At 43.2% G+C, this 18,244-nt stretch overlaps 1 protein-coding gene across 7 annotated transcripts in view; it reads right to left on the bottom strand.

Moving 5' to 3' along the window:
• Positions 1-9,308, bottom strand: part of pias2 (protein inhibitor of activated STAT, 2) — a 48,233-nt gene extending 38,925 nt beyond the window's left edge. For 2 of the 7 annotated variants that reach the window (XM_078552870.1, XM_078552876.1), the window contains exons 1-2: positions 9,241-9,308; positions 4,979-5,450 (exon numbers count right to left, since the gene is read on the bottom strand). In XM_078552870.1, the coding sequence (XP_078408996.1) occupies positions 4,979-5,450; positions 9,241-9,264 (496 nt within the window). In that variant the 5' untranslated portion in view covers positions 9,265-9,308. Of the gene's footprint in view, positions 1-4,978; positions 5,451-6,500; positions 6,606-8,226; positions 8,364-9,075; positions 9,209-9,240 lie in introns of those variants that run through there. The other 5 variants (XM_078552865.1, XM_078552891.1, XM_078552858.1 and 2 more) reach the window with 4 other exon arrangements.
• Positions 9,309-18,244: the final 8,936 nt, after the last annotated feature.

Below are 18,244 nucleotides of genomic sequence, written 5' to 3'. Positions count from 1 at the left end.
AACAGGTTTAGATGTGAGAAGTTGGGAAGAGGCTCGAGTGGAGCATAAACACAGACATGGACTGGTCTGGCTGAATGGCCTGTTTCTGTGGCATATACCCTATGCAATCATATGTAAAAGACTTCAGCTTGGCTTAACTGATATTAGGCTTGCCTCCAAGTTAAAGGCTGTGGGTTCAAGACCCACTCCTCGACTTCAGGACATATTTTAGGCTGACAGTGCATTACAGGAGTGCTGCATTGTTCAAAATGCCATATCCTGGATGAAATGTTAAAACAATGACCAATGACGATGGCAACACCATCAACAATAGATGAACTGGCATTTTGTCTGAATGTTTCTTATGGATTCTTGTTGCATGCCATATTTATCAATGCAATAATGACTGCAAGGTAGGATTCATCATATGTACTTCAAAGGCATGGTGAGGCATTGTATGAGCTCAAGTTTACTTCTTTCTGCAGCAGACATGATCTGAAGCAATGAAATACAAAGATTCGCTGGGTCCAAAAAGAACAGTATGACTGGCAAAATAGGTCAAATGGAATCTTTTTTTCAAAAAAACTCCCTCCTCTCAAAAAAATTAACTGGCTCCTGCTAGGGGAAAGTTTCACAACTACCAACAATCCTCTCATATCTCATTCAAATGGCCTTTCACAAAACAGGACCTGAGACAGTCAGTACAGTAACTATCAGAAAACCATCCAAACATGGAGGTGATCATCGCTGAATCTAATCGTCCCCAACACCCACACTTTCCTGAGATCTGGAACTCTGGCTGATTTTTCCTAGATCTAGATCAATGGCTGTAATTATAGCACTTTGCTTGAGATCAAGATCAAACTAGAGACCTCACTGGAATGCACAGCTCAGTTTCACACTGGACAACGTACTCATCCACTTAACCACTGAAGGAGCACGACAGTGGAACTTAGTACAGATCTGCACAAGTTCCCCTTACTCTGTAATGTTGTTCATCACCTTTATGCATGCCTCAACAAGAAAGGCTCAGTGAGTCATCTGATAATTATGTTAGCTGTTCAAAGTCTAAACGTTTTATGATTATCAGTGTGTCCACATAAAGTGTAAAGCACATAATCTTGCTCAGTCCCACTGGAAGATCATACCAATAAATTGACAAGCAGTAAACACAGATAAATACACAGTTAGCTCATTCTATAGATCTCCATTTTTATTTTGGAAAATGTGTTGTGGTAGCATATCTGATCATTTCCAAGCATGTAGTTTCATTATTCAAGGACTAGGGCTATTCAATGCCAAGTGATAAGGAGAGCCATTTAAAAGAAATTAATTTTCACTATTAGAAATTTCTCAGCTTCCCCAATAACTTAATGGATGAACAAGGTGTGGAGACATTATACATTAGCTGTGATGTCCTTTAGAAGCAAATAGTTTGTTAGTGTTGATTGCCAGTAACTTGTTGAATATTGTAGAACTAGTACTAAATACTCCAGTAAAATTAGTTCAAAATACCTAAGTGCTTTCATGTTACATTGTAAATCTAACAGTTCCCCTTATTAGAATGGAGCCTGCAATAAATACCAAGATGCTCCCAAGTTTCAGCTATAATACAAGATGTCCATGAGGAATTCAACCTCTAATGTCAGACACAGGTACTGCCTCTTGAAGCTCATTAATTCAGTTATGTTTTCTGTATACTGCCACCTTGAATAATTTTCTAGTTTAACAATAGATTCCAGGGATTGTGATCTGTACATGATGATACTTTCCAAATTCCTCCTACATCTGATGGCAACTTACATTATATAGAGCTTTTAACACTGCAAAATGTCCCAAAGCACTTCTCAATTTGTAATTATAGGGTGTTAATACAGTGTTAGGTGAACTCAATAAGGTGAGCTGTGGGCATTAAAAATGACCTCAATGTCATGTTACAGGGGATTGGGAAAATAGGAAAGGAAAAAAGTATCAGCCAATAGCATTGATAGCTAACGAATGTGGACATATTAGAACAAGATCAAGCTCAATACGGATTTCCCTTCAGGTTGAATGGCATGCTATCAATTATCAGTATGTACGTGAAGAATTGCCAGTTGATTCCTGGGTAACGTTTCTTCCTTTCTTAGCCCAAGATTTAGCCACAATACCTTAAGCAATAAACAGCTCTGGCCAAAGTCAACTAAATATTGACTAAAATTGAACTTGGGATCTTCTGGATCTGTATTGTTCAATTCCACATTGGATAGTGACTTTACATACTAATCTGGTGGGGAATCACAAGGTATTTGGAGAATTACTTCATGCTGAAAAGAATCACTACCTGTATATATTCCAAAACTTTACATTACTATCGAACATGTCAAGAAATCATGGCTGAGCTCTATTTTAAAATTATATCTTCTTGTTCTGAATTTCCTCACTAGAGGAAATAATCTTGTTGCATCTACCATGTCAAATCCCTTCATCATTTTAAGGGCTTCCACATGCCCCCACCAGTATTTTACTCCCACTGGGGGAGGTCCATTCCATGCAGGAAGTCTGGCAGCTGGTGTTGGGCAAGGGGTGGGGTGGGGTGAGGGAGGTGGGTCCCCTGGGCCCATTGGACACCATCCCACCACAGAAAGGTCATATTTTGCCATTTATCCTGCTACCCACCCTGCCCCAATCTTGCAAACTAAAAATGGTCACAGCTGCCAGACTGTCGCCATGGAGGGGACCTCTCCACAAAGGGTGGCCTGTAGCTATCTGTAAGTCAGCTGCAGGGAAGGGCAGGGGTTGTTATGCTCTTATATAGTGAAAGGGTTTCCCAGTCTGTTGCTCAAGGTCGCCTCCTTTCTCTGGCCGTGCTATGGCCACTACAGGTGATGTGCCTGCCAACTGGAAAATTGTGGCATAGGAGAGGGTCCTTAATAGGATGGGTGGTAGCCCTCAAACACCTGATCCGGCCCCCTGGAAAACAGCCCGGAAGCTGGACTGTTCCAGCACACCAGCCAGCAGCTGGAAATCCTAGGTCTGCCCATCTCTGGAGCCAATCAAAAATTCGGTCCAAAGAACCAACATATTGAGTACAAACAATAAAGGAAGAATTTAGACAATAAGGAATTTAATACAGACTTTCGAGAGTGCTTTTGTTTCAGTTTGATGAACTAAAATTTAAAAAGTATACATTGTCCTTTAAAGGATCAATGACTTGATTGGCTAGAGCTAAAGAGTTACTGGAGGTTAAATGTGCATGCGTGCGTGTGCATATATGTCCAAGCCTACCCTGTTCAAGCTCCAGACTCTGATCCTTGAAACACTAAACATGTGGTTTATTTTCCCACCCAACATACGAAAAACAATTATTCAGAGATCATTGGTTGCAATAATCATCTCAGGAGATTTCCAATGCTGTATTGAGACTTCTTATAACACAAAAAAAAATCTGAATCTTAAATAATCTGATTATAAAGTCTACTTAATGATACCAATCATTGACCAGTGTTAGAATCCCAAGTGGCTATTTTCCAAGTGAGAGCATGGTGAGCAAGTGCTGGCAGGTTCTTTGACCAGCTTTCCAGCAAGAATCACAGGATAACTATTATAAGCAGAAACTCTGGCTAAACTTTGTCCCTCAGCTGGGGACACTGAGCCAACTACAGCACCTCAGATGATGGCTTGGCTGAGGTCAGTTACATATGAACATACAAGTTAGGAGCCGGAGTAGGCTATTCGGCCCTTTGAGCCTGCTCCGCCATTCAGCAAGATCAGGGCTGGTCTGACTGTAACCTCCTGCCTACCCCTGATAACCTTTCATCCCCTTGTTTATCAATAATCTATCTACTTCTGCCTTGAAAACATGCAAAGACTTTGCTTCCACTGCCTTTTGACGAAGGGAGTTCCAAAGACTTATGACCGTCTGAGAAAATGTTTTCCTCATCTCTGTCGTAACTGAGCAACCCCTTATTTTTAAACAGTGACGCCTTATTCTAGATTCTCCCATAAAAGAATCCTCTCATCCACCCAGTCAAGACCCCTCAGGATCTTATATGTTTCAATCAAATTGCCTCTTACTCATCTACTCCAGTGGATATAAGCCTAGACAGTCCAATCTTTCCTCATAAGACAACCCGCCCATTCCTGGTATTAGTTTAAATAAGGAGACCAATACTGTACACAGTACTCCAGGTGTGGTCCTGCACTACTGAAGCATAACCTCCCTACTTTTATATTCAATTCTCCTCGAAATAAATGATAATATTCTATTAGCTTTCCTAATTACTAGCCTTTTGTGATTCATGCACTAGGACACCCAGATCCCTCCAAATCTCAGAGCTCTGTAATCTCTCACCATTTAGATAATATGTTTCTTTTTTATTCTTCCTGCCAAAATGGACAATTTCACATTTTCCCACATTATACTCCATTTGCCAGAACTTTGCCCACTTACTTGACTTATCTATGTCCCCTCATGTACCTTATGTCCTCTTTACAACTTACTTTCCTACCTATCTTTGTATCATCAGCAAATTTAGCAACCATATCTTTTGCCCCTTCATCCAAGTTATTTATAATTCAGCATGCACCCAAGGAAACTCTTGGCTTAGTCATGCAGTACATTTGTCAACACAGATAACAATGTGGCTTTCGTTGTCTGCAAAATTAAGCTATATAGATTGTGGCAGTTAAACTGAACAAATGCACATTATGCAAACTCTCAGCTATGATGTCCACAGTCAATTAACTTATTAACATGTAAAACACATGAGCAAGGTATTTGAAGATCCACCATCTTTGCAGCAGTATACAGCGAAAGTTGCTTCCTTCAGGAAAAAAGGGTTTATAAATAGTATGGATCAAAACAAAAATACTGCGGATGCTGGAAATCTGAAATAAAAACAGAAAATGCTGGAAAAACTCAGCAGGTCTGACTACTGATACAGATACTTAGAGTTTTGTGCTCTGGCTAAAATATTCCTTTAATCAATTACAGTAATATTTGAATATAAAGACTCACCCAGACTTGTAGGTTTAATAAGCACATCCAGCACATCATAAAAGGGTATGCTTTTCAGCTGGACATCTGGATGGACAGGGTGGATGGAAGGAGAAGCCTCTTGCATTTCTATATTCGGTTTAGTTTCATGCAGCAACACGGAGCTAACCAACGGAGATGAGGTCTGAGGTGTGGCTGATGTGGATGCTGAAGAATGCGCAATGCCCGACGTCAACTCAGAGTCAGTCGAAAGGTTATTGTCCAAAGAGAAAACTGAAGACTTTATGGCTGACAAGTCAGCAAGGCTTTCAATAGTTCTAGGAAAACGTCGTCTGTACAGTTCCTTAATCTTGATCTGAACAGCTGGACTACAGCCACTTTTTAAGAGGTGTAGTGCTCTTACAAGGAGTTCATGTTTACGACCACTTTTGTTACGACCAGCAAAACCTAACAACACTTGAAGTTCTGAGACACGAAAACTCGAAACCATATTCTGAAAGATAAAAAGCAGTCAACCTAAATATTTTAATCAACCTTCAACGTTTGGTCTCAGTAACGTCTCAAATCTATAACTCTTAATACTGAGAAAAGTATTAACTTGCAAATCAAGTACTTTTGTATTCAATGCTAACTACTACATAACTTATATAGAAGCTCTTATCTTGAAACTGGAAAATGGTGTCTGAGCGAGAATCTACTTAGCTTTATCACAACCACACAGGTCTTACATTAGGCAAATGACTACCTATATCCCTTGTGTGTACTAAATTAATTCTATTCCAACACATATGTAAACATGGGGAGATGGTGGCGTAGTGGTATTGTCGCTGGACTAGTATCGAGACCCAGGCTAATGTTCTGGGGATCATAGCAGCTGGTGGAATTTGAATCCAGTTAATAAATCTGGAATATAAAACTAGACTCAGTAATGGTGACCATTGTCCTAAAAACCTATCTGGTTCACTAATGTCTTTTAGGGAAGGAAATCTGCCATCCTCACCTGGTCTGTGACTCCAGACCCACAGCAATGTGGTTGACTCTTAATTGCCCTCTGAAATGGCCTAAGAAGCCACTAAGTTCAAGGGCAATTAGGGATGGACAACATGTGCTGGCCTTGCCAGTGATGCCCACATCCCATGAACAAATAAGGAAAAAAAAGTTAGATTAAATTTAAAGCCATTGCCTGTCACTCAGATTTGAACTGGGTGCATTTCAACATTCAAGCCTACTGACAGATAAGCTTATCTTCACATTAATTTAAAACAATGAAAAATCAAGGTTCTCTTTAAACCCACACCCCAGAGAAGAAAAAAACTAGCCAACATTTTTGACAAGCTACTGGTGAATCACCGATACAAGAATTGCTAGACAAAAGAGCAATCAAGGTCCATCAAGTTTCTATTACCCTGGTAGTCACATGATACAATTGTTGTTGACTAATCATAGCAATCAATCTCTATCACTTAGCCTATAATAAACTCAAACATGACACAAGGAAAGCCCCAGGGATACAAAGTGTTGGGAACCATAGATCCAAAGTCACCTTTTTCCTTTCAAATATGTTACACTTTCCACATGTCGTTCCACTTTCATGTCTGCCCCATATGGTTTACAATTTTACCTATTTTTTGAGAAGAGAATCAAGGTTGAATGAAGTAATCAGAATTTACTTTGAGTATTACTCTGTACAGTCCCTTTCTGTTTGAGAATTGAAGTAATTCAACAATTCATATCTGGTCTCATTTCACCAAATGTTTCAGTCCGCCTTCAGATGGGTTAGAGGGGCGCATATAAAAGTTTGTGCAAAAGATACGACATCCAGTTCAAATCATAAGAGGGTCTTGTTGTTACATATCTGGGTTACGCCAATTAAATACAGAAAAATCCAACATACTTCGAGAATGGGAGGTGCTGGTTAATCAAGTATGCCAGTAACTGAGGTGTAAGGCGAGTTCTACGTTTTCATCCAATAAGATAGCTTCAGGATGATGACGTGGGTATTGAGGTCTCGAGGGATGCAAAAGAGTGCAAATGAGCGAGCGGCACCAAGGGGCAATGGTGCTGCAGAGCACTGGGAGGCTGAGACCGCAGCATGGACAGGTAACCGATAACTATTGTGAGTTTGACATCTCCAATCAAAAAAACAGAACCAAACCCAGAATTCTGGTTAATAGAAAATTCTGGTTGGTAGAGTGCTGGATAACAAAAATTTTACTGTAATAGGTAGCAAAGGCACAATGCTTAATGCAAGATGCTCAATATTTACACGAGTGACCATCCAAAAGAATATGTACAGCAGGTCTGAAATTTGCAACAAGTGTTCTTAAAAGCACAGTACTGCATATGTAATATAAAGGCATACCCAGGATTTGCAAACACCACTCCAAATATATTAGCAAAGTAATCAGAAACTAAAATTAATTGGAGAGGATATGGGGTCAGAGGTTCGTGCAGGGTCAAATAGTACGCAACCTCAATGGCAACAGTGCTGGGGCCAATGTTGGGAAGGAAGAGAAGTCATTGCAGGAGATTATCTGCCGAGGACTGGATAGTCCAGAGTGAAACCATAAAATAGTAGTTTCACTCAGCTGGGAATCAGAGGTGGCAAATGTAATTACATCAGTCAGTCAAGCTCTTAAAAGCAGGCCTTCATTTATGAAAACAATGTTTTTGCCCAACTAACTTTCAAACAACTAATTAACAAAGCTTTAAGTATCAAGCTCTCTACTCCAGTCAGTGTACTCCTTTCATCAAGGCATCACCATGCAAATACCATGTCTAGCAGCTCAGGTTGCTAAATCTAACAGACTGGGTTTTGACAGTCTCAATATGAATCAACACTCTAACCTGAAGCAAATTCAGAAAAGTTTGCTTACTACTGTGTGAATAGGCCACTAAACCAACACTGTTTAATGTTTGGTGATACACATTTAAACAATTACCTCAAGCTAGTCCATCAACCTGTAACCTCCAGTATAATTGGCTGATTTTTCATGATATATCAAAAAAATACACTTCACTGATAACCTGGTGAGAAAATACAGTTCAACTGTATTCCTTTTTAGCTACAAGTTAGTTAAAATTATGCAAATATTAATTTTTAGCATTAAACATATTTATATTAATTGCAGTCTGGTCCTACTATGAACCATCTTCCTCCTTCTAAAACAGTTCACCTTTATTAATACATTTTCACAAAAGAGATGTTTAATGGATGGCAGTATATTATACTCTTAGGCTTGTGTCACTGCCATTATGCTCATACTTACATGGCACCCAGTTAGTCCCAAATATCACATACCGTTTTTAAAATCAGTTAGCCTGACCTAACAGCAGACATCCCTTATTTGGATTCAAAACAACCAATCAGATTATGACACTTGAGATTTGACTATTCAAGTGTTTAAAAAAACTCCCGCAGGACCAGAGTTTTTTTTCATAATTTCAAAAGGCAAACTTGACATGACTAATTCGTTACAAGGTTAGGAAACCAGGGACAGCTAGTTCTGCTACATGTAAAAAGGGAAGTGTTTTATGAGCAAAGTTTTTTTAAAAAATGCTCGTACAAAAAGACAGATCTCAACATTATACATTAAATGACAACTGAAACTTCAGAAAAAAAAACTAATGTTTTTATTTACTTGAATAATACAAAAACATAAACCGATCTAAAATCGGAAGATTCCTCAGCAACAAGAGTACATTCCAAAAATTACTATAAAAATACCATTAAGCTTCCATACTAAAAAGGTACGGAAACCATTCCTTACTCCACGTTTTGGACAAAAGAGAGCAAGAGAACAGTAACCTCTCCCCCGGGGGGGTGGTGGGGACACACACACTGAAATTGCAGTTTTTGGAATAAAATTTGGAAATCATCAAGTCTTAATTGCCTTAGATTAGGTGACAAACCTAAGGTTAACCAGACATTAATAAACCATCTGGCAAGAGAGCAGCTTGTCAGGGAAACGAGCAAATTGTCAGATCAGAGGCCTGACGGCCATCTCCCATGTTCCGTATCATTACAGACCGAGTGATTTGTTTCATATAAATTTTCTTGCGGTGACCAATTAGTTGTTGGGTTTTCGGTTTGAGGGATTTTTTAAAAATCTAATTACTAGCGACGCTTCACTGATCAGGGCAGCTCGTTCCTCACGGTGTCTCTCCCCATCTCTCTTCCCCGCAGCCCGCCGTTTCCAGCTGGGCGCTCTCTCCTCTCCCATTTCCGCCTCCTCCTCCTCTCCTCTCCTCTCCCTCCCTCACTTACTCACTCAGCCACTCACCCTCAACTCGTCAAAATCCGCCATCTTTCGGCCCGTCCCATTATGCACTGCGCAGTGAGGTCACGTTCGACACCGGCGTCGTGACGCCATGGCGTCACAGCTGGCCACACCCACCCTCGCTCCAACACTTTCAACAATGACTGACTGTTTCCCCGCTGACCATGCAACAGATGATGACCACCCACTTTGTGCCACTATCATCTCAACTCCAGTACAGCTACAACACTGGCATCTACCTGGCAATGTAGAAAATTGCCCAGGCAAGTCCTGTACACAACACAACAGGGTAAATTCAGCCAGGCTAATGACCATCCCATCAATCTACTGTCGATCATCAGCAAAGATGGAAGGTGTCATTGACATTGCTATCAAACATAGAAACACAGAAAATAGGAGCAGGAGTAGGCCTTTCGGCCCTTCGAGCCTGTTCCGCCATTCATTATGATCATGGCTGATAATACAACTCAATAGCCTGCTCCCGCTTTCTCCCCATACCCTTTGATCCCTTTTGCCCCAAGAGCTATATCTAACTCCTTCTTGAAAACATACAATGTTTTGGCCTCAACTACTTTCTGTGGTAGCGAATTCCACAGGCTCACCACTCTGGGTGAAGAAACTTCTCATCTCAGTCCTAAATGGTCTACCCCGTATCCTCAGACTGTGACCCCTGATTCTGGACTCCCCCAGCATCGGGAACATCCTGCATCTACCCTGTCTAGTCCTGTTAGAACTTTATAGGTTTCTATGAGATCCTCCCTCATTCTTCTGAACGCCAGCGAATATAATCCTAACCGAATCAATCTCTCCTCATATGTCAGTCCCGCTATCCCAGGAATCAGTCGGGTAAACCTTCGCTGCACTCCCTCTATAGCAAGAACATCCTTCCTCAGATAAGGAGACCAAAACTGCACACAGTATTCCAAGCGTGGTCTCACCAAGGCCCTGTATAATTGCAGCAAGGCATCCCTGCTCCTGTACTCGAATCCTCTCACCATGAAGGCCAATTAACCTTCTTTACCGCCTGCTGCACCTGCATGCCTACCTTCAGCAACTGGCGTACGAGGACACCCAGGTCTCATGGCACATTCCCCTCTCTCAATTTATAACCATTCAGATAATAGTCGGCCTTCCTGTTTTTGCTGCCAAAGTGGATAACCTCACATTTATCCACATTATTCTGCATCTGCCATGCATTTACCCACTCACTCAGCTTGTCCAAATCACACTGAAGCATCTCTGCATCCTCCTCACAGCTCACCATCCTACCCAGCTTTGTGTCATCTGCAAATTTGGAGGTATTACATTTAATTCCCTCATCTAAATCATTAATATATATTGTGAATAGCTGAGGTCCCAGCACCGATCCCTGCGGTACCCCACTAGTTACTGCCTGCCATTCGGAAAAAGACCCGTTTATTCATACTCTTTGTTTCCTGTCTGCCAACCAGTTTTCTATCCATCTCAGTACACCACCCCCAATCCCATCCGCTTTAATTTTACATGCTAATCTCTTATGTGGGACTTTATCAAAAGCCTTCTGAAAGTTGAAATAAACCACATTTACTGGCTCCCCCTCATCAAGTCTACTAGTTACATTCTCAAAAAATTCCAGTAGATTTGTCAAGCATGATTTCCCTTTCATAAATCCATGCTGACTCTGTCCGATTCTGCCACTGTTTTCCACGTGCTCAGCTATTAAATCTTTTATAATGGACTCCGGAATTTTCCACACTGCCGACGTTATGCTGACTGGTCTATCATTCCCTGTTTTCTCTCTACCTTCCTTTTTAAATAGTGGGGTTACATTAGCTAACCTCCAATCTGTAGGAACTGTTCCAGAGTCTATAGAATCTTGGAAGATGACCACCAATGCATCCACTATTTCTAGGGTTCACTTCCTTAATTACTCTGGGTTGTAGATTATCAGGCCCTGGGTATTTATCAGCCTTCAATCCCATCAATTTCTCCAACGCCATTTCCCTACTAATACTGATTTCTTTCATTTTCTCCCTCTCACCAAACCCTGTGTGCTCCAACATATCTGATATGTTATTTGTGTCCTCTATTGTGAGGACAGAACCAAAGTATGTATTTAGTTGGTCAGCCATTTCTTTGTTCTCCATTATAAATTCCCCTGTTTCTGAATGCAAGGGACCTACATTTGTCGTCACCAATCTTTTTCTCTTCACATACCTATAGAAGCTTTTACAGTCGGTTTTTACGTTCCCCGCAAGCTTACTCTGGTACTCTATTTTCCCCTTCTTAATCAATCCCTTGGTCCCCCTTTGCTGAATTCTAAAGTGCTCCCAATCCTCAGGTCTGTTGTTTTTTCTGGCCAATTTGTATGCCTCTTCCTTGGATCTAATACTATCTCTAATTTCCCTTGTAAGCCATGGTTTGGCCACCTTTCCTATTTTACTTTTGCTCCAGACAGGAATAAATAATTGTTACAGTTTACCCATGCGCTCTTTGAATGTTTGCCATTGCCTATCCACCTTTAAGTAACGTTTCCCGATCCATCACAGCCAACTCGGGTCTCATACCATCGTAGTTTCCTTTATTAAGATTCAGGACCCTAGTCTCAGAATCAACTACGTCATTCTCCATCTTGATGAAGAATTCTATCATATTATGGTCACTCATCCCCAAGCACAACTAGATTGCCAATTATTCCTTTCTCATTACACAATACCCAGTCTAGGATGGCCTGTTCTCTAGTTGGTTCCTCAATGTATTGGTCCAGAAAGCCATTCTGTATACGCTCTAGGAATTCCTCCTCTACAGTATTGTTACTAATATGATTTACCCAATCTTTATGCAGATTAAAGTCACCCATAATTATAGATGTTCCTTTATTGCATGCGTCTCTAATTTCCTGTTTAATGCCATTCCCAACATAACCACTACAGTTTGGGGGTCTATATACAGCCCTCACTAACATTTTTTGCCCCTTAGTGTTTCTCAGCTTTACCCATACAGATTCCACATCGTCAGAGCTAATATCTTTCCTCACTATTGCATTAATTTCCTCTTTAACCAGCAATGCAACTCCAACGCCTTTTCCTTTTTGTCTGTCCTTCCTAAATACTGAATGTTCAGTTCCCATCCCTCGTCACCCTGCAGCCATGTCTCTGTAATCCCGACTATATCATACCTATTTACATCTATTTGCAGGGTTAATTCATCCACTTTACTGCGAATGCTCCTCGTGTTGAGGCACAAAGCCATAAGGCTTTAACATTACTTGTCCCATTCCCACTATTTTTTACTGAGGCCCTGTTTGATTCTTGCCCTTGATTTCTCTGCCTATCACTTTTCTTATTCCCCTTTCTGTCTTTTGTTCTTGTCCTTGATTCCCCTTCCTCTGACTCCTTGCATAGGTTCCCATCCCCCTGCCATTTTAGTTTAAACCCTCCCCAAACACTCTAGCAAATATTCCCACAGGACATCAGTCCCGGTCCTGCCCAGGTGTAACCCGTCCAGTTTGTACTGGTCCCACCTCCCCTAGAACCGGTCCCAATGTTCCAGGAATCTGAAACCCCCCCTCTCACACCATCTCTTCAGCCATGTGTTCATCCGATATATCCTGCTATTTCTACTCTGACTAGCACATGGCACTGGTAGTAATCCTGAGATCACTATCTTTGAGGTCCTACTTTCCAACTTACTTCCTAACTCTCTATATTCTGCTTTTAGGACCTCATCACTTTTTTTACCTATGTCGTTTGTACCAATGTGTACCATGACCACTGGCTGTTCACCCTCCCCCTTCAGAATGTCCTGTAGCCGCTCTGAGACATCCTTGACCCTAGCACCAGGGAGACAATACCATCCTGGAGTCTCGTTTGCGGCCACAGAAACGCCTAGCTATTCCCCTTACAATTGAATCCCCTATAACTATTGCATTCCCACACTTTTTACTCCTCCCCTGTGCAGCAGAGCCAACCGTCGTGCAACGAATGAGGCTGTTGCTGTTTTCCCCTGAGAGGCCATTCCCCCGAACAGTATCCAAAGCGGTATATCTGTTTTGCAGGGGAATAGCCACAGGAGATTCCTGCACTGCCTGCCTAGTCCTCTTGCTCTGCCTGGTGGTCACCCATTCCCTTCCTGCCTGTGGACTCTTAGCCTGCGGTGTGACCACCTCTCTACACGTGCTATCCACGATACTCTCCGCCTCGCGGATGCTCCACAGTGTCCCCAGCCGTCTCTCCAGCTCCGAAACCCGGACTTCCAGGAGCTGCAGCTGGAGACACTTCCTGCACACGTGCTGGCCCCGGGCACTGGAAATGTTCCCGGCTTCCCACATAGAGCAGGAGGAGCACATCAATTGGCACATACTCAGCAATAACCTGCTCACTGACACTCAGTTTGGGTTCTGCCAGGGCCACTCAGCTGCTGACCTCAATTCAGCCTTAGTTCTTGGAAAGAAGAGCTGAACTCTAGAGGTGAGGTGAGAGTGACTGCCCTTGAGATTAAGGCAGCATCTGACTGAGTACAACATTAATGAACTCTTGCAAAAGTGGAGTTAATGGGAATAAGAGGGAAAAAGCTCCACTGTTTAGAGTCATAGCTAGTACAAAGGAAAATGGTTGAAGTTATTGGAAGTAAATCATCCCAGTCCCAGGACATCACTGCAGCAGTTTCTCAGGATAGTGTCCTAGGACCACCCATCTTCAGCTGCTTCATCACTGTCCGTCCTTCCATCATAAGGTCAGAAGAAGGGATGTTTGCTGATGATTGCACAATGTTCAGCACTATTCATGACTCCTCAGATACTGAAGCAGTCATTGCCCATGTGCAGCAAGACCTGGACAACATTCAGGCCTGGGCTGACAAGTGGCAAGTAACATTCGTACCACACAAATGCCAGACAATGACCATCTCCAACAAGAGAGAATAAAACCATCTCCTCTTGACATTCAATGTATCGCTACATCAATGTATCAGTAGGTATCGCTAAATCTCCAACTATCAACATCCTGGGGTTTACCATTGGGTGACCAGAAACTGAACTGGACTAGCCATATAAATACTGTGGCTATAAGAGCAGGTTAAAGGTTGGGAATTCTGCGGCAAGCAACTCACCTTCTGACTCCCCAAAGCCTGTCCACCATCTACAAAGCGCAAGTCAGGAGTGTGATGAAATACTCTCCACTTGCCTGGATGAGTGCAGCTCCAACAACACTCAAGAGGCTTCACACTATCCAAGAAAAGCAGCCCGCTAGGTTGGCAACCCATCCACAAACATTCACTCCCCCTACCACCGATGAACAGTGGCAGCTGTGTACAATCTACAAGATGCACTGCAGGAACTCACCAAGGCTCCTTAGGCAGCACATTCCAAACTCACGACCGCTACCATCTAGAAGGAGAAGGGCAGCAGACATATGGGAACACAATCACCTGAAAGTTCCCCTCCAAGACACTCACTATCCTCAGTTGGAAATATATCGCTGTTCCTTCACTGCCGCTGGGTCAAAATCCTGGAACTCCCTCCCTAACAGCACTGCGGGTGTATGTACACCACGTGGACTGCAGCGGTTCAAGAAGCTGGCTCACCACCACTTTCTCGAGGGAAAATAGGGATGGGCAACAAACGCTGGCCTTACTAGTGGTGCTCACATCCCGTGAAAGAATAAAAAAATTGTCAACATAATCTTATAACAGTGAGGTCAGTGCCCATGAATACCCCAGCATTTTCAGGCAAGAATGGGAGAAAATTAGACAGAGAAAAAAAGATGAAACTCCAGTGCACATAGAGTCCTAAACAAACAAAAAATAATTGTGAATCTTGGTGGAAATAAGTTGAACTGCAAAGACTGTGTGACATAAAACGAACAGAATTACGTAGAAAAATAGCAAAAGTATTATACAGTACTTCTTAAGTTTGAGATTTTAAAGGGTACAAATATGAAAACTTGATCTTTAAGTTATAAATTCCTGGCTTTACCACAGTCAGACCACTGATAATAAATTTTTTTTTTAGAAAAGCAAGATAATAGATTGCAGACAAATTGAAATTAGTTTATCTGAAGATATGTAACTGTCATAAAAATATAATAATTCTCATAATATTATTGTGATTTATTGCAAAGGTAGGTTAATAGTGGGGTTTGGATTGTTTCCCTGTTTGTATGTGTGGGTAGAATTTTGAGTTTGGTGGGTGGGCGCAGTTGGCGGGCCTGGGAGCGGCAGGGAAACGGCCGCCGCCCGCGATTGGCTCTCGACCACGATTCCATGCTGGCAGGCCAATTAAGGCCCGCCCAGCGTAAAATGCGGCTCCTCACTGGTCGTGAAGGGCCGAGCGTGGGCAGGGGCCTGTTGGCCACCGGGTCCAATGGCAACCCAGTGGCCAGTTTAAAAATGGCACAGACAGCCTCTGGAAAGTTGCCAGCGAAGAAGACATCTTCGGTGTTGTCAACAGGAAATTATTGCTTCCAATGCGGCTGCAGACGCCAGGCGAGAGAGCAGGTTGGGTGGCACTCGGCTCCCTGGTTTTCTGATGAGTACCTCGCGGTCCTCCTGGAGGAGGTGGCTGCCAGGAAGGACAGCCTTGTCCCCAGGGATGGAAGGAGGAGTCCACCGCACCTTACAAAAAGAGCTTGGGAGGAGGTGGCAGTGCTGGTTAGCAGCCATGATGTTGTGCGGCGCACCTGGTTCCAGTGCCGCAAGTGGTTTAATGGCCTGCTGCGCTCAGGAAGGGTGAGTACTGTGTTGGCCTGGATCATTGTGTTGAAGTGTTAAGGGCTGCCATCCCCCCATGGAGCTCAGGGGTGTTAAAGTCTGAGAGCCAACTGTCTGTGACTCTGGAGCTGGCCAAGGGATGAGCCCTGGCTACTTGGACTGAGTGCCTTGTGGCTCGAGGGCCACGACTTGGATGTGCCCTGCAAGGTGCTCCTTAGGTGGGGTTGGCAGGCTGCAAAGGCACTGCAGGTAGAGAGTGGACTAATCAATGCTCCTCTGTCCTTTCAGGAGAAGATGGCCCATAATAACATTGAAAGGTCACAGACTGATGGAGGACCCCAAAACCTCTTAATCCTCATGAGGTACAAGCAGGATGCCTTGGAGATGGAGAGCCGGCACGCACCACGGTCAACCAGCAGCGGAGAGGCTGGGGTGTCAGACGAAGGTATAAGTGCAGTGCCCAGAAGCGAGAGTTTCGGATGGTGCAAACATTCTTGTGTGGTCCCATCATTGATGGGAGCCTCAAAACTGCATTTCCCATGGATCATTGAAAGACAATGGTACCATGATGCAGTTCTCCATGATCGCTCCAGGGTGCCTGCCATGCACAGTGATGGTGTGATGACTTAAATTAATGACATGTTGTTGTTCTCCCTCAGATTTGCCACCACGCACCAAATTGCAGGACCCCGAAGAGCCACCCCTGATGCCAGAGGATTGGCTCCAGATGCACCTGCATCATACCCACTTTCTGAACCAGGTACCAGTGCAGATACCAGCATCTCAATGGGCATTAGATCGGCGGATAGAACGTCGGTGCACAGCGGTGAGGATACTTCACATTCGCTTGAGGTGCAGGCGGAGGCAGAGAGTGCCCAGAGCGCTGGCAGTCAGAGGGCTGCTGGAGACCAGGACGATGCTGAGTTGAAGGCAGATGATGAGCCTCTGGAATCGTCCATTAGGCAGTAGATGCTGGATGTCCAGTGAGATGTGCGGGAGGATCTGTTGGTGTCATGAAGATATTAATGTATATAATGTTATTGGAAATTATTTTAAATTGGACTTGTAGTAGGGTCTGTGTCTGTGGGTGTGAGTGTGTGTGTGTCTTAACTGGATTAAAGCCAGCCAGTCTGGGTGCTTTGATGTATAGTCGTTTTGAGATGTTAAACAGTAAGGTACAGGGTACAAAGAAGAAAGAACAAAGAAAAGTACAGCACAGGAACAGGTCCTTCGGCCCTCCAAGCCTGCGCCGATCATGTTGCCCGTCAACTAAAACATTTTGCACTTCCGGGGTCCATATCCCTCCATTCCCATCCTATTCATGTATTTGTCAAGCTGCCTCTTAAACACCACTATCGTACCTGCTTCCACCACCTCCTCTGGCAGCGAATTCCAGACACTCACTACCCTCTGCATAAAAAACTTGCCCCGCACATCACCTTTATAGTTTTCTCCTCTCACCTTAAACCTATGTCCCCTAGTAATTGACTCTTCCACCCTAGGAAAAGGCTTCTGACTATCTACTCTGTCCATGCCACTCATAATTTTGTAAACTTCTATCAAGTCGCCCCTCAATCTCCGTCGCTCTAGTGAGAACAATCCGAGTTTCTCCAACCTCTCCTCATAGCTAATAACTTCCAGACCAGGTAGCATCCTGGTAAACTTCCTCTGCACCCCCTCCAATGCCTCCATATCCTTCGGGTAATGTGGTGACCAGAATTGCACGCAATATTCCAAGTGTGGCCTAACCAAGGTTCTATACAGCTGCAGCATGACTTCCCAACTTTTATACTCAATACCCCTGCCAATGAAGGCAAGCATGCCATATGCCTTCCTGACTACCTTATCCACCTGCGTTACCACTTTCAGTGACCTGAGGACCTGTACACCCAGATCCCTCTGCCCGTCGATGCACTTAAGGGTTCTGCCATTTACTGTGTAATTCCTGCCTGTATTAGACCTTCCAAAATGCATTACTTCGCATTTGTCCGGATTAAACTCCATCTGCCATTTCTCCGCCCAAGTCTCCAACCAATCTATATCCTGTTGTATCCTTTGACAATCCTCTTCACTATCTGCAACTCCCCCAACCTTGGTGTCGTCTGCAAACTTACTAATTAGCTCAGTTACATTTTCCTCCAAATCATTTATGTATACCACAAACAGCAAAGGTCCCAGCACTGATCCCTGCGGAATTCCACTAGTCACAGCTCTCCATTCAGAAAAGCACCCTTCCACTGCTACCCTCTGTCTTCTATGACCAAGCCAATTCTGTATCCATCCTACCAGCTTACCTCTGATACCGTGCGACTTTACTTTC

This window comes from Cetorhinus maximus, chromosome 1 (assembly GCF_964194155.1).
Source record: "Cetorhinus maximus chromosome 1, sCetMax3.hap1.1, whole genome shotgun sequence".
NCBI classification, from domain to species: Eukaryota; Metazoa; Chordata; class Chondrichthyes; order Lamniformes; family Cetorhinidae; genus Cetorhinus; species Cetorhinus maximus.
This window is presented reverse-complemented; position numbering and strand designations above follow the sequence as displayed.